Raw genomic sequence first — 23,585 nt, 5'->3', positions numbered from 1 at the left:
TTTTTTATCTTATTTTAAGGTATCGAAATATTAATTATTGTTTAAGTTTTTCCTATATTTTTTTTTCTATCTAGTAATTTTTACATGCATGCTAATAATTTATTCAAAAAATAATAAAAAAAAATTTTCTTTTCGTCATTTATGTGTGATAAAGCACATGAATATTTTCGTATACTTAAAATATTTTTAATATATTTTTTATTTCATTTATAACTTTTCATTTTTACGTATTTACAAATTTGCAAATATATTAAGTAGAAAGTTGTAGTGTCATACATGTATATATGTATGTATATATATATATATATATATATTTATTTATACTTTTATCATATTGACCGTGTATGAAATTATTTGAAGAGGATAATTAAATGAATTTAATTTCTTATACGGAAATGAAAAGCGAATATACAAAAATGTAAGGAAAAAAAGACCTTTTAAAAACGATATATAGAAATATATATATATTTAATATTCCTTGGATACACCGTCATTAATTTTAGATCTTTTTGCTGAAAAAAAATGTATTTAGCCTTAAGAAAAAAAAAACAAAAAAAAAGGCAAAGTAAAATATAATGATGAATAAATTGGTCGATTGAGGTGTTTTCTTTAAAAAAAAAAAAAGGAAAATTTGTTAAAATAATGGTGTATCAAGGTGGAAATTTTGTACACAAATAAATAAATAAATATATATATATATATATATATATATATATTTTTTTTTTTTTTTTGTATATAAATACATATCTTTATGTATATGCAAAATATGTATTAAATATTAATATATACACGTAATTGTATACTTATGCGCATGTCAAATCATTCGTATGTAAAAACTACAGTTAATCGTTGTGCTGGTCTCTTCACGTTTGTTTTTACTTAAGGAAAATTAGACATTTTATATAATTAAATTTTTCTTCTTTGTTTTTTCTTTTACGCACAAGTAGGGTTTACTCCCTACTCTCGCTCATAATGTTCTGTTACATAAATATGTTTTTTGTAACGGTTTATATATATATATATATAATTGAACCAGAAAATTTTCATATTTTAAAATATTTTAATTTCCCATTTTATGTGTTAACATATATAAATATGTTCACATAATTTCAAAGTTGGACACTTTTACATAATGAAAAAACGTCATTTTCCTTATTTGAATGAACTCGTTAATTCGTTATTAATTTTATATATATAGTTTGTTCCATTCAATGTAATTCTTTTATTTTAATATTTTTTTTTTTTTTCCTTACAAATTTGATAGTAAACGAAAGTTCGACTGTGTTATATATATATGTATGTTTACATGTACATACGTATAAAAGGATCGTATAATATAGTGACCTCTGCAACGTTTACATGATGTAGTAGCAAAAACTCTGCAAAATATATATGCTCTACTAAACCAATTGGTACTACTAATGGATAAGTTCCATGGTGTTTAAGATATATCAAAAGTAATGTACTTCATACGTATTTATCAAAATATAACTTTGTGAACTGCCTATTAATTTTAATTTGTGAAAACTACTAAAAATTCCAAAATTCAAACAATCGAAAATTCGAAAAATATTTTTACAAAATAATACCTTTCTTGTTATAAGTAATGAATGAACATTTAGCCGGAATGTATTTTAATTTTTCATCCTTGCACTCTTATATGTTACATGCAAAAGTTCATTTACTCGTTTTGCTTTGCGGTATAGTGCACCATAGCAAACTGTGTGTATAAATTGTGCGAAGGCGAGCTTAAACGTACATACAAATATATTTATATATACACATAAAGATATACATACGTATTACATATATTTTTTCTTAATAGTTCATTTCAAAATAGCGTGAGCACTTATCCAAAACTGTAATATAACGAAAGTTTATAAAGTAAACGAAAAATTTCTTACTTCAATAATGGTAATATAAATTTCGTTAAAATAAAAGCACATTCTGCCTTTTCTGCGCACTTCCTTTTTGTAATGGATGAATTTTACAGATATACAAATTAACTTGAAAGTTGATTACACTTAAATATATAACATAAATACATATATACAATAAATGCATACATAATATATATGCTCTATGCTACAACTGCATCTGTATATATACTTAAGCCTTGAACAGCTGGAGTTAATGCATATATACATATCTAAATCAAATAAAGCATAGCTTTTTTTTTATATTACATTTTTTCATCATGTATTATTATATATACCCATACTTTATCCCTTTTGTTAATAAAACGAAAATAAGATAAACTATTGAAATTATTGTTAACTTGCTGCTCACATATTTTTTTACTTTTTACTATAGTGAATGCTCTCCAGATACACAATGGCTATTCTTTGTTCATTTGGTAAAAATTATGTTTTACGTCAAGCATACATAAACATATATATATATATATATATACATATATATATTTTTTTTTTTTTTTTATATATGTATATAGCTCATGCTTGTAGAAGTATACCCCCGAAAAATATGGTATACATGCATAAACAAATATTTATATATCTATAAACTATATATTTTATCAATTACGGATATACGAGTACATTCGTACTTAAACATTCCCCCCCCCCCCCATCATGTGTACTATGTTAATAAGCAACTGAGATAGGTTAGCATTCTTTTGTATCCAAGATGATATTACATAAAAATATAAAATATTAACACATGTTTCATTATATATCATGAACTTTGAGCATATTTGAATATACTTGATTATATTTTAAACTTATTTAAACATATGTGAGTATATTTTTACGTGTTCTCAAACATGATTAAAAAAGAAAAAAGAGAAAAAAATGAATAAAATGAAAAAAATGAATAAAATGAAAAAAATGAATAAAATGAAAAAAATGAAAAAAGAGAAAAAAATGAATAAAATGAAAAAAATGAATAAAATGAAAAAAATGAAAAAAATGAAAAAAATGAAAAAAATGAATAAAATGAAAAAAATGAATAAAATGAAAAAGGTAGTTTTTTTAAAATTCATACAATTATATATCAATTTTATTAACCTAGAAAAATGCAATAAATAAAAAAAAAAAAAAATAGGTTCAGTTCATGCCATCCTGTTTCCCCTTTTTTAAATTTGATCCTTTTAATTATAGCATGTTCAGAAATTTATGAAATATACTCAAATATGAAGTATTATACCTACCATTGTGACATGTTTATGCATACATAAATAGTATATTCATAATATATTCATAATATATTCATAATATATTTATACTATATTCATAATATATTTAATTTATATATATATATATAATATATATATATATATATATATATATAATATATATATATAATATATATATAATATATATATATATATATAAAATTCTGACTGCATTTTACCTATATATTTAAAGTCATTAATTTATGTATTATTGTGTAATATATATACATATACTATAACATTATAAAATAGTGAATCTATATATAAAAATAGGCCTTATTTAATTATTATTTTTGTTCGTAATAAGTAAATACAAAAATAAAATGAATAGTAAGTGAATAAACTAACAAAAATAAATAAAATTTATAAAATATATATATAATTCAATCAAATGTGGGAACATTTAATTTTTAATATGCATTTATTATAAAATTATGTAATAATATAATGATATAATACCAAATTAATAATGTATTTATATATAATTAAAAAAGTATAATTTCTCAAAATTAATTTTTCAAATTAAAAATAAAAAAAATATATTAACAAATTTAAAACACATTTAAACGTTAAATAAATACTATATAAGTAAAATAATATAAATATTAAATTATATATATGTATGCAATTAAAAAATAAATTCATAAATTAAAGGAATTTATTATAACTGCTATTTTATGCAATATTTAAAAAATTTAATAAAAATTGTAGTAAGCGCGATGTAAAACATTATAAAGCTTGAACCAATACACAATTAAATTATTATTGTAATAATTATTTTATTATACCTTATAATTTTGAGCTATGCATATTATAATATATATGCATATAATATTATATTATATGTATTTATTATTTATAAATATTTTTATACATATATAATTTATATCATTTATAAAAAACTTAAATTTTAGTAAATTACGACAAAACCATTTATTTTATTATACTATACTTTTATAATTATTTACAGCATATATAGTTTTATGTATGAATAAGATTTAACAAAATAATGAAGTGAAAAAATTAAAGTGTCCTTATACCCATAAAAGTAACATCACTTTAAAAAAAAAAAAAAAAAGAAAATTAACTTGTTGTTTTATGAGTAAGTTGAAACATTAAGAAAAATTTATTAACAAGCATCTGTTATGTTGTTATAAAAATTGAATTAAAGTTATATTAATTGCATGTTAAATAATTTTTTTTATACAACGAAGTAGTAGTAGTGGTACAGTGTTGTATGAATTTTGAATTTTTTTACAGCAGAGCACAGATAAATATGCAAAAATAAATATACACAAATTAATATACAAAAATAAAAAAAACATAAATAAGTATACATAATATATATATATATATATATATATATATATATATATATATATATATATATATATATATATATATATATATGTACGTGCATATTTAAATAAATATATATTTGTGTACGTCCCCCCGTCAACCAAGGAAGCGTAGTATATTATTAGGCAATTCCAGTTTCATTATCATATATATATGTTTCATTACACATATATATTTATATTTTATTACCAATGAATATAAATTTTAGTAGGAAGATTTATTCTTCTTATCCAAGTATAAATAAAGTTATTTTACTATGATTAGCAATAAAACAATTTTTCGAAGAAGCCAACAGAACAGAAAATCCAGGTTACTTATTTTTGCCTGCGCGAATGTAAATGAGGGAATACCCTAGCATATAATTATTTTTATTAATGATTAAGTTAAACTCCTCAGGTTTATTTATATATATATATATATAACATGTAATAAAAGTATCTCCCTTTTTGAACAGTAGAAAACATCCAACACCCATATACAAGTTTGTCCCCCCCCCCTATATATATTACGTGTACATCCTTTTGTACGTACGTACATTCATGTATGTATTACTTGTATATAAACTTGTGCCAAGTACTCTAATTGAGGAAAAACAGATCAGCCCAAGTACCAAGTACAAACGTCGCATTTTGTGGGAAAACAGCTGCATATAGCGTTTAGTGGATGAAGACAGGGAAAAAAAAAAAAAAAAAAAAAAAAGAGAGTTTGTCTGTGAATATATATAATAGTAAATTTTAAGATTGTTCCAAAATAAAAATATAAAAAAAAATAAAAAAATAAAATAATAAATGTAAAAAAAATAAATAAAACGAACGTTCGTTCGCCCAGGACGCATTTTGCTATATATACAGCCTCCCCCTTTTCTCCTTCGCACCATATGTACAATTTTTTCATCAGATTTAAAAATTCTATTATTAATCAAATGTAATAAAATAGCCTTTATTAAAGGAGAGTGATTATTCATAATTCGTAGTCAACAGTTATAGGACAACATTATTTTTTCTAATAATAGACATACATATATATATATATATATACCATTTCCCCCATATTTTATCGCAAAAGTTAACACATTTTATATATATTATCGACAAATAAGCATCTTTGAAGAGCGCCTGTGGCGATTGATTGTGTATTTATATATATATATATATATATATATTCGAAGTGGACCCCTCGAGGAGATATATACTGCCCCTTAGTGCGCACCTACCTATATATTATCCATCCCCAGAACCCTAAAGCATTAGCACCCCACTCCACACGAGCAAAAATGAACTCAGCATTCGAAGGAATCGAAAAGAGAGTTGTCGTTAAATTGAGGAAGGAATTTTTTTCAGACAACAAAATAACATCACTTTTGGATGTACCCAGGAAATTGTGGGAAGATAAGTTAAAACTTATTGGTTGTAGTATTATTTCTGAAATTGAAGAAGATATTAATTTGCCCCGAGATGAAAGATGTAGAGTATACTTACTCTCAGAAAGTTCGTTATTTATATATAATGATACGGTTTTTATCAAAACATGTGGAAAGACTAAAGTATTGTTTTTTATTCCCTTTTTAGTTGATTTGTTGATATATAAGATTAAGAATAAATACGTTTTAGATAAGGATTGCTTGTATGATGAATCGTTTATTAAAAATAAAGACTTAACAGAAATAACAGATTTTATAAAAAATAGTTTTGAGTATTCATTCTTTACACATATGAATTATCAAAACGTAACAAATGATGGTTATTATGAACAAGAGTATCCGCACAAATCGATTGAAGATGAAAAGAACTTTTTTCAATTTTTTTTTAAAAAGATCGAATTTTCCAATACCCCATTATCAATGAATAGGGCACACTATATTTTCTTTGCACAAGTTAGTAGTAATAAGAGCGATGGAAGAGGAGGAAGCAGTAGCAGCAATGGAAGTGCCAGTTATTATAGTAGTAATGGCGTTAATGCACACCCCGCAGCTACCAATTACAAGTTTTGCTCGGAAATACATCTGTTCGGTATTGCCAAGTACAGAGAGATGAAGCATTTTCATGAGTTATATTTGAACGAAGACTCACTGAATATTTTTTCCAAGAATATTGATAGTGCAATAAAAACCTATGATGAAAATGAAAAAGTGGAAATATGTAGTAGTGACTATTCATTGGAATGGACAGAGAATTCGTCCAAAAGTACGACAAATACAAATAATGTTTACAAAGACGGAACACAGTTACTCACCATTACAGATGAAGTTATATCACCCTATACTGAGAAGAAAAGTGTATTTTCAAGTGACATCTCGTTTTCATCTAGATTATTAGAATCGAGTGAAAAGATATTGGATGAAGCAATGACAAGTTGTGAGGATATGGTTTCTTTAAGATATGACGAAGATTATTTGAACACCAATTGTAATAGAAGAAACAATAATAGTACAACCTGTAGTAGTGTCTATGATGAAGGAAAAAGTAGTACCATCTTGTCGAGTGAAACGAAAGATCAGTTCAGACAGAATGCACTTGATTCTATCTCTCAACATAATATAGACGCTGGAAATAAAATGACGAAGAAGGAAATCGTATCCGGAACAGAAGTAAAAAGAGAGAATGCGTATTTAAATGAGTTATACTTTGCACAATATTCCAGCTGTAGAGATGCAGGAACGACATTGATACATTCCAACCAAAGTTATAACAATTATAACATTGATCTGAGAAATACATATACAAGTTTGAACAATAAGTATTCCGTTGATAGTTGTTTGAAGAATGGAGGAGTATGTATGGAATTATCATCTCCATCGTTCATTAGTAATGCAAATAATACGAATAGTAATAATTACAGGAGTTCGGAATATCATGGGTCCAATTTCTGTGTGAAGAAGATAGACACCAATATATATGAATGTAAAAATGTACAAAATAAGGAAAGGTGTTTATATAATGAGTTTTACTTTACCCCATGTGGTTATTCTTGTAATGTGGTTCATAAGAATAATTACTTTTGTGTACATTACTCGCCTGAAGATTTGGTATCCTATGTGTCCATTGAAGTATCATGCAACATAAAATTTGACACGTTTATGAATTTTATGAACAATCAGTTGAATTTTTACAATGGCAAGTTTATGTGCATCATTAACTACTCTTATTATCCGGATGATTGTAGGGCATATTGCAACCCGTTAACGATAGGGAGTGTTCATAATAGCATCAATGTTAGCAGTGTTAGCAATGGGATCAGTAGGCTGGGCAAAGGAGATCAACTAACGTATGGATACACTGCATACAATAACGCGGAAATTTATCAAATAAACAAAAAGTTAACGAAAAACTTAATCATAAACAATAATCAGTATTATTCACTAATCGCACTGAAGCAGAAATCCGTTGGCTTTCTCAAAATTCAGTATTTTGTCTACGAACTTAAAAATATGAATGAGGAAAAAACGACGAACATTTTATTTCCTTGCGGAATTATTAGTAGTAGTGGCAGTAAAAAACATGTGGGGAATAATTTCAGTATCACTCCATTAAGTTCTAATGTAGTCAATGACATGTACAAGTATAGTTACATATTTTGTAAACAGAACAAAGTAATGATAGTAGACATCCCATCGGATAGTAACACAAGCAATAGCAATAGTGCAAACGGATTAAGAAATGTTTCAAATGATTTACTCATCTTGGAAAATGCGGAAAATATAGAAAAGGAGCATAAGGATAGTAGTTCATATGACGAGCAAAAGAAGAAGGGTGCAGAAATAAGAAGAGGTAGAAGTAGTGTAGGTGCTAGGAATTATTCTAAGGGGACGAACAATACTGTAGTTGAGGGGAATGAAGAAGAGGGAGAAAGAGAAAGGGAAGGCGAAAGAAGAAAACTGAATGACGACAAAGAGGAGGGGGAAAATGGTTCAGATGTGAAAGCGCAGAAGGACGAAGCGGGCACATGCATAGAAACAAAGCACAAAGAAGAAATGAGGAATTATTATAAAAAGAATAAAATCGAAATGTTTACACTAAGTAAGATATTAAGTGAAAATATTGACACATCGGTTGTGTGCATTAATGTACAAAAAATTCTTGCACAATATATACGTTTTAAGAAAAATTTGCCGAGTGTTACACCATTTTATTCTGTGAAGAGCAATAATGACGAAATCGTATTAAAATTTTTATATGGATTAAATTGCAATTTTGATTGTGCTTCAGTAGGAGAGATTAAGAAGTTAATAGCAATATTTCCAAACATAGAAAGGAACAGAATTATCTATGCAAATACTATTAAAAGTGTTAACTCGTTAATATATGCAAAGAATGAGAATGTTAATCTGTGCACATTTGACAATATAGAAGAATTAAAAAAAATATTGAAACATCATCCCAAATGTTCCTTACTTTTACGTATTAATGTAGATTTCAAGAATTATAAATCATATATGTCTTCTAAGTATGGTGCGAATGAATATGAATGGGGGAATATTTTACAATTCGGTAAAGAAAACAATTTAAATATTATTGGTGTGTCATTTCATGTAGGTAGTAATACGAAAAATTTGTTTGATTACTGTCAAGCTATTAAATTGTCCAGAGATGTATGGAATATTAGCAAAACTATTGGCTATGAATTTGAAATATTAAATTTAGGTGGAGGATATCCAGAGGAGTTAGAATATGATAGTGCAAAAACGCATGAAAAAAGAAACTATTGTACTCTGAATGAAGAAGAATTAAAAAAAGATATTATGAACTTCTTGAATGAAAAATCAGTTGTTAAAACGAAATATAATTTTTACAATTTTGAAAAAATCGCCTTAGCTATTAATATGTCTATTGAACATTATTATAAAGATATAAAGAATAAACTCAGAATAATTTGTGAACCTGGTAGGTATATGGTTGCGTCTTCATCCACGCTAGCTGTTAAAGTAATCGGGAAAAGGCATCCAACTTTTAAGGATATTATGTTAAAAGATCTAAGGGATGAGGATATTCTTAATTTTTCCAAAGGACCAAACAACGGGGACATTGAAGTAACAAATAATGCTGGGGAAGAGGAGCAGGCAAAACAAGATGATAGGGTAAAGAGTGAAAAGGGAGATGCAAGCGAAGATACATCTGTTGGTACAAGTATAGATACATCTGCAAGTGCCAGAAGTAATGACGAGAAAACTGAGGATGAACTGTTAATGTTATCCCATGCAAATATCGGTAATAATTTTAGTAGTAGTAATTCGAAATTAGGCAATATTACAAATATTAAGAAAGAGGTTGTTAATATTAATAACAATAGATATAATTATTATTCGTATTATGTAAGTGATAGTATTTATGGTTGTTTTAGTGGTATAATATTTGATGAATATAATAGAACACCCGTATATGTAATTAAAAATAAAAATTATTCAAATAATTCCATATTAAGTTCACCATTGTATTTAGCAAACATATTTGGGCAGTCTTGTGATGGACTAGATATGATTAATTCAATTACATATTTACCTGAATGTGATATTAATGACTGGATTATTTATGAATATGCAGGAGCCTATACTTTTGTTAGCTCATCTGATTTTAACGGATTTGCCAAATGTCAAAAGATATATATCTTTCCCAAGAACGAATTCCCCTTTTTAAAATGAGAACATATAATACATACATGCATGCGTAAATACATACATATACATATACCTCACCCTTCACACGCTCACACGAACATACAAAGGTACAACAAGAAAGAACTCATTTTTCATTTGTGACCTTATATATGATATGTAAATGTATGTACGGGGGGGGGTACCATTATACAGAGGGCGCATGGCTCTGTATGACGATCCGATTGTATGTAATTATTTTCAGATTACATGTTCAAGTGAGGTTTTTCAAAGGGGGGAAAAAAGCACAGTAGGTGTAGTTACAACATGAAAAGAAATGGGAGAAATAAAAATAAGCATAAATTGGGAAGTATACAAATTAGAGAAGCAAAGAAGTATTAAAACTGTACAAGCTAAAATATATAAAAATTGTGTAAGCCAAAAAATTCAAAAATTGTATATGTAAAAAAAATATAAAAATTATATAACCAAAAAATTCAAAAATTGTATATGTAAAAAAAATATAAAAATTATATAACCAAAAAATTCAAAAATTGTATATGTAAAAAAAATATAAAAATTATATAACCAAAAAAATATATAAATTGTATAAGTAAAAATGCACAAAAAATAATCGAACCAAAGCGCAAAATGCGTCATATATGTTACAAAACATCAGCGTTCATAGGAACATTTATGAATTTGTTGATATTTACAAGTTTAGGCTTTTTATTATGTCTATCTTTATTTTTTATATATAATAATTAAAAAAGATTAAAATAACAGTAGAATAGGTTATCTTTTTACTTCATTTTGTTTTTTTATTTTGTTTTGTCAAATCCTTTTTTTTTTTTTTTTTCTTTTATATTTATATTTGAGCATTTCGACATAAAATGTGTGCAATAATTTTAAGAAATACAATATTGTAAAAGAAATGGAAGCAAAAAAAATAAAAAAAATCTCATATATATATATATATATATATATAATATAAATTACTATGTTATGTATAATTGTTTTAATTTTTAAAAATATTGGCGTTGTTCGTTTTTATGAATTAGATACACCATTTTAAACTGTTATAAAATGTATGTATTATATACATATATAAACGTATGTATATATAGTGACTGAAATGCGTAAAACATTTAACGTATTATTACATACTGAATACCCAGTTGTGCCATTTTGAATTTTTTATTGTTGTCTGAATAATATAAATAAGCATTTAACGGTAAGAAGCTTTCAATAAATAACAATATGAAGCCTAAAAAATGATAAACAAATAATTAATAATAAAATGACTCCATATATATATATATATATATATGCATATATGCATATGTATACTTAAAAATTTTTTATAATACCCTTTTGTAATTAATCTTTTTTTTTTTCTTATTTTATTATAATATTGTGTTATATTTTTTAATTTCAACTGCATATGCTTTTTTAATTAAATGCAAAATAAACAATTCAAACAATCTCAGCGCTGTCAATTATTTTTTAAAATGAATTATTTCCAAAAAATGTAAAGCGATTTAGCATAATTATATTTTAAGAGCATGCGTGAAACTACTTCAACAAAAAAAAAAAAAAAAAAAAAAAAAAAACAGGTGTTAATGCATATAAAATAAAGTAAAACAGTTAAATTAAATATTAAAAAAAAATAGCACTACAGAAAAGAAAAAAAGGTGTTGTAATTTTAACGGCCATGTGGCATATTAAGGAGAATACTTTTTCTTTTTCTTTCGTTTTATTTGTTCCTTTTATTGCTTTTATTTTGTTCCATTTGTCCGCTTTTTATTTTTACGTATATTTGGCACACTCCTATACTTGCGCTGGAAGGGCTTTATTTTTTATTCTTTTTGGTCTTTGGCGTAGCTTAAAATTGCAATATCTTGAGTTGGAATGTGTATTTTTTTTTCTCTCTGTTTTTTTTTCAAAACTTAAATTAATTCTTCTTTGTTTTTCTGTTATGTTATCATGTTCTTTAAGTTGTACATAATAGTCCTCCTTATTAAAATAGTCCTTTGTATTTTCAACAATATTATCTTGAGCATTTAACTTGGTATAATTTTCATCATTGCTACATTTATCATATATAATGGAATTGCCATTATTATGGTCAGCTATGTGATGATCATCGTTATAGGAAGCGTTAGAATTCACGCTACTTCTTATAACGGCCTGATCTGCAAGGGGGTCTGATGTGAATACGTACTTCCTTCCTTTTTGATAAGACACAGCCCTAACCATCTTATCTCGATTGACTGCTAATCCTCCTCTGCTTATTACAAATCTGTAAATTGCCTTTTCAATAAAATCGTAATTCCCAACCTCTTTTTCTTTCATTAATTCATACAATTTTATAAGCTGATAAGACAAAGGTCTTTTGGCTGATTTTGATGGATATTCATAGACATGAGTAGCACACCATTTGCTTAAGGCTAATAAATAGTTGTTACTAATATAATTTTTTGAAATTAAATAATTTAAACAAATAAAAGGATCATCAAGTTGATTCACATCCTTTTCATTTTTAAATTCATTAATTCTTGTTAAGAATTCTTTAATTAAATCCTTTTCATATAATTCCCAACTATATGTTAATAATTTTATTTTTTTTATATGATCAAATATTTCCTGAACAGTTAATAATTTTAATTCTTTTAATTGTTTTTCATCCACTACATAATAAAATACCTCATCATTTATATCTAACGCTCTTAAACAACCAACAATGGAACATAAATGAAGATAATCAAAAAGATTAATATTTTTAATTATAGATTTACATAACGTTTTTATTAAATCTTTGTTTACTATTTTTAAGTTGGCAAAACATGTTAACATGTCCACATATTCCTCTGGATATAATTTTGAGCAATATTTTATAATTGAATGAAATACTTGTATAAATAATATTCGAGGAAAAATATTAGCTTTACAATATAAATTTATTAACAGTATAAAATGTCTAGGCTCTAAATGATTTATTTGTTTTATAAAAACATCTGAGAAACTCTTATATAAATGTCTGTCCAGAATATTCATTTTTTCGAAGGATGACAACAATAATAAAGCATCAAAATACTTAAACTCATTGCATTTTTCAATGGCATTTCTTGATATTTCACTCCATATAATAACATCATTAATTTTTTTAACACAGCAATTTTCAGAAAGTACCCGAAGTTCTTGACTTTTTAAATTTCTTATATTATTATAATTATTTTCCAAAATTATTTTATGAACATAATCATTACTTTGTGTACAAAAAAAAGAACCAAATATACTTTGCGCATATTTTTTCTTACTATTGCAAATTACTCCACTTAGTGGAAGTAGCTTTACGTATTTAATCATTTTACATATTAAAATAGTGGTGGGACGGTGAGGACGAAGTATAACGTTATACGCTCAAACTGCCGCAAAAGTTCATATAATCATAAACAAGCAGAAATAGTTACACTCATTTGAGCGTGTGTTATTTTTATCTGTTCAATTTTTTTCCGTCGTATGGCAAAAAATGTTAAAAAAAAAATAAAAAAAAAAAAAATATAAAATATAATATAACATAATATAATGAACTAAAGCAGTAAAAATCGAAAGCGCAAAATATTAAAAGGACACTTAAAAAAAAAATGCGAGTAATATGCCCAGTTTTTAATAAGTTTCTATATATATGTACAGATTATTCGTGCATCCGCTTTTAACTGCATATGTTCCCCCATGTTCAACGAAAAACAGGCCTAACAGCATTTAAACCTCCCTGAAATTGCTCTTTCTGTTGACATGTACAGGTAAAAATGATGGCCCCTTCTTCTCTCCTTTGGACTTCATAGTGTAGATTTTTTTTAACAATCCAAAATTGTAAGCATAGCAGTTCGAACAATTTGAATAATGGAGAAAAAAGTAAAAGAAAAAATAAAAAGAAAAAATAAAAAGAAACAAATTAATTGAAGCAAAATTAATGTTTCAACATTAGTGTTGTAAAATAAATGAAGCAAAATTAATGACACAAAATAAATAAAGCAAATTAAAGGGAAAAAAAAATTTCGACATGTGAAAAAATATGCAAAGTTACATTCATCATACACTAATAATATGAGAAATTTCTTTTGTTCTTTTTGTTATTATCATGGATGATTCAACAGATCATTTACAAGATAAACTAAGAAAGGAAAGGACAAATAATCAGTTAATTGTAAATCAATGCAATTTTGATATAATTGAAAAATATGTAGATTCCTCGAGTGAAGCTGAAAAAACAGATGAATACCTGAAAGAAGGAAACAACAATAATCAAAATGACGAAACATGGAAATACAAGCCGCGCTCAAGTTGTATTGACGCAAATACGCGTAAGTTAAATACGAATAAGTTCAGTACGAACAAGCTGTATAATAACACATTGAATTATAACAAGACAGTCTCTCAGCATAACGCTAGCTTTCCCCCAGCTTTGCACAGGAGCAAATTGAACTTACAAAAGGATAACTTAGATGAAAAGCTAGACTTGCGAAGAATTTATGAAAGCATAAATAACTCTCCTGAAGGATATGTTAATGATATAAAAAAAGAATGTAACGATGAGACGATTCATCCAAATTTAGTAAACACATGTAGCATTGAAAGTACGAATAATGAAGAGAAAAGCAATACACATGCTAAAAAAATTAAACGGGTCGAAGAAGAACAAGGTAATGATATGAATGTACAGAATAAATACAACATAACATTTCAGTTAAACAAAAATGAGTTAGCCAAACTGCAATGGACAAATCCTGTAAATGATGATGAAGTAAGAGAAATAAAAAATTTGAAGGAAGTAAAACTACATGAAATACGTTTTGATTTTTCAGGAATATTAAGAATTCAAATAAATGAACACTTATTCAATGAAAAAAAAAAAAAAAATTTTTAACAATTTTGATGGTTTGTATCATCACAATGAAGAACCATTAAATAGTGGATATACATTTCCTGAAATTTTATTTTTATGTCAAAGTTCATATAGTAATCAAGTGTGCATATCACTAAAAATTCTTAAAAATATTTTTATTAATTTACATTTAAAAGTAATTTATGTCACTGAAAAGAAACTCATGCATTTGTTAAATGACTATGATGATATAAAAAACAAATACTGCTTTGGTTTTACCTTTAGAAGATTTGTAAATTATTTAAACAATGATTTAAATATATTCAAAAAATTACTCTCTTTGCTCAATTTTCATAATAACAAAAATGTAGAAATTAACTGTATTCACTGTTTGGCTAGCTATTCTTTCCCAAATAATGTCTCTACTTTAACACAGAATGTAATATTTGATCAAAGCAAAGAAGAACGTTCTTCTAACTTAAAATTTTATATTGATTATGAATTGTTTTGTATTTACGACTTCCTTAGCGATAGCAGCTTCCTTTTTGAAGGTTACAATATGTTTTTTTATTCCAGCAAAAAGGAAAAAAATCGCATGAACAGTACAGGTAAGAGGGGAAAAAAAGAGTTTGAAAGGGGGAAAGAACAGGAGATCGAAAAAACGGAGAGTGACAAAACGGAGAGTGACAAAACGGAGAGTGACAAAACGGGGAGTGATCAAAAGGAGAGTTATGAAACGGAGAAAAATGAGGACAAAGTTGCGGGGGAACAGGATGCAAATAGGTACGTCCACACAAATAAGGCAAATTCTACCATCATTAAAGACGGAAAAGTTAACAAGTTTATAAACTTTATTAGTAAATATAAAGAAAATGAACTGTTCAGAAAAAACGAAAAAGATGATGAAAAAACAATAAAGAGGAGTAATAGGAACAAAAATGAAAAAAAAATGAACAAAGCAGACAAGAATGATACAGATGTTTATTTGAACTATGAGATAGTGGCTAACTTGGAAAGAATAAATAAATCTGTTGATGATCCTTTAAAAAGAAAACAGATAAACTTTAAAATAATAAGTTTATATAAATCTAAAAGTTACAAGTATAGTGAAATTCTGAACAGTTTAAGTAATGTGTTGTTAACCAATTTTGGAATAGTTGAAATAGAAAATAGTTGTGTGTGTCTTTTGATTGGACTGTTGGTTATGAACAAACAACAAATGAATATACTGAAATGCTCGACGTTAGTAAAAAATTTAGAAAAAATTTATCAGTCGAAAATTATAGGTAGTGAGTTAAACAATGAAAGATTAAAAAGAGAAAATAAAAAGACAGACAAGAATATTGATTATGTGGATATAAATTTTACGTACAATTTAATAACATTAATAAGATATATTATTATTTATAATTATGATAAGAAAATTTTAGAAAAATTTGATGTATTATCCTTTTTAATATTTTTTAAAACACTTCCTTTTAATAAAGAAAAAAAAAATAAAGAAATATATTTTTTTTTAGCTTGTGAAACATTGAAAGTATTTCGACTTTTATTATACTGTAATATATATATAGAATCAGTAGACTACTTTCACGATTTAATTAATGAAATTAGTAAGGAAAACATAAAAAATAATGTAATATATAAAAAGTTTTTGTCTCAGGCATATTTATACATAGCTACCTACAATATCATTTGCACTGATCTTGAGCTATCTGGCTTTATATATTTGACTAAAATTGTTAGAACACTGAAGATTCAGCTGTGGAATGTTTTTTGTATGGATTATGGTGAAACGGAAACCAGTGCACACAATTCGAAGTACAAAAGGAAAGAAGAAATAACAGCAAATGCAACAACAGCAAATGCAACAAAGAATAAATTAGACTTGACCTTTAATCATCTGTGTGACTTAGAACTGATATATCAATGCTGCTGTTATTTGTACTCCTTTTTTTTTTCGGTTAAAAGAAAAATATATATCTATAGAGAAGAAAGCATGAGCGCCGATCATACTGTTAGTCAGTTGGCGAATCTTGTTGAGCAGTTAATACACGCCATAATAAAGGAGTTTATTAATTTTTTGAATATGTATAGAAATGTGGATACTAACAAATGTAATAAAATTACTAGTGATGTAAGTAATAACACAAGTAGTAGCATAATTAATGACATGATTAATCGAACAAGGGAATGTCCTTTTCCGTTCTGTTTCATTATTTATAGTAAGGATGTCGACTTACACTTTTTTTTTATTATGTACATACAAATTTTAAATATCCTTTTATGTGTTACTTTGGAGCTATATTATATTTATTATGAAAAAGAAAAAAAGGATATCACCTGTGTTGAACGTTTGTTTGCCATCTTTAGCCAGGACTCTTTTAGTTGTGTTAGAAGAAACATTTTTGAAATAGAAAATGTTCTAGACTCATACAACACCCTTTTACCGCTTTCTTATCTGTTTTATAACCTCTACAGAATTGTAAATGCTTCCATCGAAAATTCTTGCTGCGAAAATGCTTCCATCGAAAATTCTTGCTGCGAAAATGCTTCCATCGAAAATTCTTGCAGTGAAAATGCTTCCATTGGTCATACTTACACAAACAACACTAATAGAACACATTTTGAATTACTGATCCACTCTCTCTGCTTCTGTTCGTCTGTTCCCCTTAGCTCTTTTTGTCTCAAGGAAATTGTAAGCGAATGCGATACTGTCAAATTTTATGCGAAAACTGTAAAAAATGGTAATGTATTTTTTGGAAAAAATTCTGAACAGTGCAGGAAAAATGAGAATGATCAAAAGGAAGATTATTTGGCCGATGTTGAGGGGGGAACAAAGACGATTTATACAAGTACCTGTGATGATAATTCTTTTCACGTAAAGTATGATACAAATGAAGAACAAAAGAATAGAATAGTGAACGAAGGGAAAATGATAAGTAACTATGATAGTCTTGGCATTTCAACATGTATATTGCTATTTTTACAAAAATATATAGAAGGGAAGTTTTTAATATATCATAGTAAAAAAAATATATTCTTGTTACTTTTGAAAAATATTTTTAAACAGTGTAGTAAACCAATAAATGATGTCACAAAGGATGAAGAGTTAATAATTCGTGGAGTATTAAAATTTTTTTTGAATAATTATATAATCAAATTTTTTTCTGAACATATGAACATGTCAACTTTTTTGAAATATTTCATTCAACTTTTTCTTGTTAATAATTATAAATTAACTGGAGACTATCTAAGTGAGGAGTTAAGTATATACACAGATCTCGTGCACATAGCACAGGAGTACATATTTAATCGAATAGCATGCCTAGAAATGACTGAAAAGCAAGGAGGTATGTGCGAAGATGATATAGTATACCTACAAAATATACAACAAATTATTGACGATTTTATTAAAAATGAAGCAGTTGAGCAACGTGAAAAAGTACAAGCAACACAAACGTATAATAATCATCATATGATAAACATTTTTGAAAAAAACAAAAAAAATATTTATTCCAGTGTAAGGCAAAACAAATTGGATATTAGCAAAAGTTTATCTGTATTAGTATGTGAAAAAGTCATAGAATGTTTTAAGAAAGGCTACTTTTTTAACCCTTTACTTTTAGCAATTTTATTTTTTTTCTCTTCCGTTTCATTTCCACCTGAATGTAGAAGAGTCTTTTTTAATGATCATGAATTAATAAAAATTTTATCAAAAAATGTTTTTATTTATTTTTTTGACAATAGGAATTATGTAATATTTACTACGTCTACATATTACGGGAAGAAGGAAGAAAATTACCTTATCGACTTGACTTCTTTATTTCCTTCTGTTCTTTCATTTATTCTAGACCTGAAAAAGGATGAAATACTAGGGGTGGATATAAATTTAGAAAATTATTTTAAAAGCATTCAATCAGTTTATTCGCATACCAGCTTAATGCATTTTTTATTTTATACAAAAAGCAGAATGATATAATGTAAAAGGTGGGGGATGAAAAAAAAAAAAAAAAAAAAAAAAAAAAATTGTGGAAAATATTTTGTAAACTGTATTTTGTTGAGCCATCTGTTAATATAATTCATTGTCGTGTTTTGAATATATGATAATCATTATTTTTACCCCTTTTTTTTTTTTTTTTTTTTTTTTTTATGTATATAATGAGTATAATTCTATACGTGTAGACAAGCAAATCTTGCGAACGTTTCTTTGCTCAACTTGTAGCATAAGTTTGTCCCCCTATGCAAACTTTCAAAAAGGAAACACGAAAGTGTAAAAAGGGTGAAGTGAACAAAAAGTATAAAAAGGTTAAAGAAATTAAAAGATGGCATATACTTTTATATTATCTCATGTATTATTAATTTTTTATCTAATTCTTAATACTGTCACCATTTGTTGATGTTTTTATGTTTGCACATTATACCTTATGTTTACAAGAGGGAACAACCATGTGCAGACACATAACGCGTAGCATTATACACAGCTTTTACGTACTTGTATATAAACATTTTGTATTATCAGATCAATTTTCTTCGTGTACCAAAAAACTGTTTGCTTAAATTATATTGAAGGGGGTTTAAATATATATTTATGTATTTATACGTACATATATACATTTACTACGTATATGAGCATATCTGACCCTTCCCATTTGTATTTTCTGTCCTGCAGGGGATAACCCTTTATTTTATTTTTTTGTTTTCTCCCCATCATATTTGTATGCCTATGTGTATGTATACATATGTATTTTAAAGTGAACTGCCATCATTTTTCATCATCGATTTTTTATTTTTAAAAATAATGCTCATACTTTTTTATTATATATAGCATTCATAAAGTGATGTGCCTCTTCTTTTTAATGTTGTGGAACGGTCTCTAACTGCATGCTTAATTTTAATGTTAACACCTCAAAAAAAAAAAAAAAAAAAAAAAGATAAGAAAAGAAAAGAAAAGATAAGAAAATAAAATGAAAAAAATAATAAAAATTATGTATTATGTATCACTTCTCCTAGTTTTATTTTTAAAACACTTTTTTCGACTTAATTTACATAATTAAAATTACTGAAATAAATAAAAGAGAAACACATAAATACAAAGTATAGATGTGTTTACATAACTAGTATAGAGTTAAAGAGAATGCAGAATGAATTAAATATTTTACAATTTTAAAATTATAGAATTTAGTCTTATTCCCCATATGAATAATGCATGGATTATAAATACTTAACAGAAAAAAAGAAAGAAAAAAAAAAAAAAATAAATAAAACTATAATTTTTTCTCAGTAACAAATTAATAATTTGATTTGAAAGAGAAGTAAAATAAAAAAATAAAAATATATATAAATAAATAGTTAATTAATCGAATAAATAAAGAAGTACTAAAAAGTATCGAAACGCAAAAAGGGGGAAAATAAACTGTAATATAAAGCAACGCTACATTTGCATTGTCCATTGTGAGAAAGATAAAACAAAACTCCATCGTTCCTTTAGCCTTGTCAGTACATGTATATAGTAAATATATGCACGTGTTCATGCTTGTATGTATGTATATACATATACATATATATATAAATATAATATATATATATATATATATATATATATATATATATATGTGCTCGCTTAAATTAACAAGGCAGGACGTGACAAACAGGTATAGTGTAGTTCATGGCAACCTACAACGTTTTGGGGGAAATAACTACAATTGACGAAGATGAAACCATAATATCTTATCAATATTCAAGAATTAAAAAAATAGAAAATGTGGAAAAATGTAGAAAGTTAAAAGTTAGTCTTTTATATATTTTAACTTTTTTCTTTCTTTTTTTTTTTTTTTTTTTTTCACACGCGTTATATAATTATTTTATCGATATGTGTGTTTGGACTGATGTGTATTGTCATTTGGCTTACGAACACAACAGGGGCGAGACAAATCAGAAGTATTATAGACATACATCAGCCTATATTTCAATCCATGCATATGTCCATATGTGCACATTTACATTTTACGTGAAAAAGTGCACATGCCACACTAATGAACAGTGCACCACGTGGATATCTTTGCTTTCATTTTGTTTTCTTCACTAATGGGCACCTCGATATATATATATATATATATATATATATATATATATATACATGTAGCTTCTTTTTTTTTTTTGTCGTTTTTATTTCTTCATTTTATTATTTTATTTTTTCCTTTCATCTACTTTTTCCACTCTCCTTTTTTCTTCCCCCCTTTTTCGTTCAGACCCTGCAGCTCATATCTAACTGTATTGAAAAAATAGAAAACCTAGACAACAATTTGGAACTTGAACATTTAGAATTATATGAAAACATGATTAAAAAAATAGAAAACATATCAATGTTAGTAAAGTTAAGGTAAATTGTAACACATTCATTTTTTACACAGACTAGTAGTGCTTATACAATGCACCCCTTGAAGCGCACTATATGTCTTTTCCGTTTGATCGTGCATATGTATGTACGTGTTTATACTTCCATATATATGTATGTGTAACTATGTACCTTCTCTCATATATACATATACCTCTTCAGGGTGTTAGACCTCTCTTTCAACAAGATAAAAATAATTGAAAATTTAGAAACTCTTGTAAACCTGGAAGAGTTATACCTATCTAGTAACAAAATTACAAAGGTAAAAAAGTGGTATGAGTGAACATATTTTCGTTAAACGTATGTCTACTTTTTAACTGTTCCAAATGAAAAGCTTAATTTTTATTTGCGCATGCGCAAAATATATATATATTTATATATATATATGTATACTTATGAGTTTGTATTGGGTATATTTGTTTACGTGTATATATACCTGTATATGTACATACCTACGTGCCCATCGATGTGTAACTGTAAAGCATCCCCTCACACACACACACCCACATATACGTGTGCGCTTCTTCCCCTGTGAGAACAGATCGAAAACTTGCACAATTGTAAAAAGCTGAAGCTATTAGAATTAGGTTATAATAAAATTAGAAAAATAGAAAACCTAGAAAACTTGACAAATTTAGAAGAATTGTGGCTAGGAAAAAATAAAATAGAAGAATTAGACTTACCACATTTACCAAAATTAAAAAAATTAAGTTTACAGCATAATAGACTAACCAGTTGGTCTGATAAATCCATTAAGAACATCTTACACATCAATGAGTTATACTTGAGTTATAACAAACTAAATTCCATTTTAGACAGAATAAAAGATTTAAAATATTTAAAAGTACTAGACTTATCATATAACGAAATTGATGATATAGTAATATGTTCAGAGTTAAAATCATTAGAAGAGTTATGGTTAAATAATAATAATATTAACAATATAGAAATGATTGAACAGTTAAGGAAAAATGAAAACCTTCAAACATTGTATTTAGAGAAAAATCAAATCCAGGATATGTTAAAAGAAAGTTATAGGAATAAAGTAATAAGTATTCTTCCCCAGTTGAAACAGTTGGACGCTCTGCTTATTGCACCCATAAAGGTAACGCAAGCTGAGTAGGATATGAAGATACACTTAGGGCGATGCAGGTGGTAGAGGAGGTAACAGCGATAAGTATATTGATAGTGGTCAGGGTGGCTAGAATGGCAAGCTCTGTGAAAACGGAAAGGAATATAAGCGGATGCACAGAAAAACAGCAAAAATGGAATGAACATATTACAGTATACTATGCCTTTTGCGCCTCAACTAGTACCGCTTTTTTTTTTTTTTTTCCCCATCTCATGTATCATTATGCGCTAACATCTTACTTATGAAAGGTAAACCCCGTAATACACAGGAAAGCTTAAATTTGTGTGGTTTATATAAGTCCATAAAAATATTACTAAAAAATGATGGCGTTAAAATTCAATAAAGGACAGGAAAAAAAATAAATATAATAAATGTTATTTCGCTATGGAAGAAGGGGGCATAACTCAGTGCGCTTTACTTTTAAAGCAGTTTTATACTTACGTTTTTCAGTACGCAAACGCTTGTGCATGTTCATATATATATATATATATATATATATATATATATATATATATATATATACGTATGCAAGTACGTATGTATGCTCATGTATATATATACTTATGGATCCCCGCCGATTAAAGTTTCCTATGTTCTCATAAGACCAGTTTTTATGATTCCTTTCTTTTCCTTTCCTGTTCATGGAGAAATTTTTTTAAATCTGTATAATTGTTAGCAGTTTTTCGTACAGTATTTTTTCGTTATTTTACTTTTTTTTTTTCATTACTATTGCTTCATGAATTTTGAAGTTCGCAATTTGCAGTTAGTATTTAAAATTTTTAATTTAAATTTTCTATCATCCCGTACGATGTCTTATATTATAACTGCGCATATATCATATGTTATAATTTAACCGTACATTTGTTGCTCATATGCATACGTGTACAAATAGGTCTACAAATAGGTGTACAAATGCACGTACAATAAGTGTACAATACATACATAAAACCATACCTCCATTTTTCCCCTTTGAAACGCCTCAAAAGGAGCATATTAAACAAAATAAACGGGAAATTTTTTTAACCAAAA

At 26.5% G+C, this 23,585-nt stretch overlaps 5 protein-coding genes across 5 annotated transcripts; 4 read left to right on the top strand and 1 right to left on the bottom strand.

Moving 5' to 3' along the window:
- Positions 1-5,825: 5,825 nt before the first annotated feature.
- On the top strand, positions 5,826-10,187 carry MKS88_003393 (S-adenosylmethionine decarboxylase/ornithine decarboxylase; the record flags this gene model as incomplete). Its single annotated transcript, XM_067216480.1, has 1 exon — positions 5,826-10,187. The coding sequence occupies one exon, from the start codon at positions 5,826-5,828 to the stop codon at positions 10,185-10,187; it is 4,362 nt and encodes a 1,453-aa protein (XP_067073123.1).
- Positions 10,188-11,969: 1,782 nt separating this feature from the next.
- On the bottom strand, positions 11,970-13,508 carry MKS88_003392 (heptatricopeptide repeat-containing protein HPR1; the record flags this gene model as incomplete). Its single annotated transcript, XM_067216479.1, has 1 exon — positions 11,970-13,508. The coding sequence occupies one exon, from the start codon at positions 13,506-13,508 to the stop codon at positions 11,970-11,972; it is 1,539 nt and encodes a 512-aa protein (XP_067073122.1).
- A 775-nt stretch (positions 13,509-14,283) lies between these two features.
- MKS88_003391 (RNA polymerase II-associated protein 1) lies at positions 14,284-15,069 on the top strand (the record flags this gene model as incomplete). The annotated part of the gene is made up of 1 exon (XM_067216478.1): positions 14,284-15,069. One exon carries the CDS (start codon positions 14,284-14,286, stop codon positions 15,067-15,069), a length of 786 nt encoding a protein of 261 aa, XP_067073121.1.
- Positions 15,070-15,250: 181 nt separating this feature from the next.
- Positions 15,251-19,009, top strand: MKS88_003390 (RNA polymerase II-associated protein 1; the record flags this gene model as incomplete). The annotated part of the gene is made up of 1 exon (XM_067216477.1): positions 15,251-19,009. One exon carries the CDS (start codon positions 15,251-15,253, stop codon positions 19,007-19,009), a length of 3,759 nt encoding a protein of 1,252 aa, XP_067073120.1.
- A 1,686-nt stretch (positions 19,010-20,695) lies between these two features.
- MKS88_003389 (leucine-rich repeat protein) lies at positions 20,696-22,629 on the top strand (the record flags this gene model as incomplete). The annotated part of the gene is made up of 5 exons (XM_067216476.1): positions 20,696-20,815; positions 21,279-21,409; positions 21,587-21,686; positions 21,966-22,469; positions 22,567-22,629. 5 exons carry the CDS (start codon positions 20,696-20,698, stop codon positions 22,627-22,629), a joined length of 918 nt encoding a protein of 305 aa, XP_067073119.1.
- Positions 22,630-23,585: the final 956 nt, after the last annotated feature.

This window comes from Plasmodium brasilianum, chromosome 10 (assembly GCF_023973825.1).
Source record: "Plasmodium brasilianum strain Bolivian I chromosome 10, whole genome shotgun sequence".
Taxonomy (NCBI): domain Eukaryota; phylum Apicomplexa; class Aconoidasida; order Haemosporida; family Plasmodiidae; genus Plasmodium; species Plasmodium brasilianum.
This window is presented reverse-complemented; position numbering and strand designations above follow the sequence as displayed.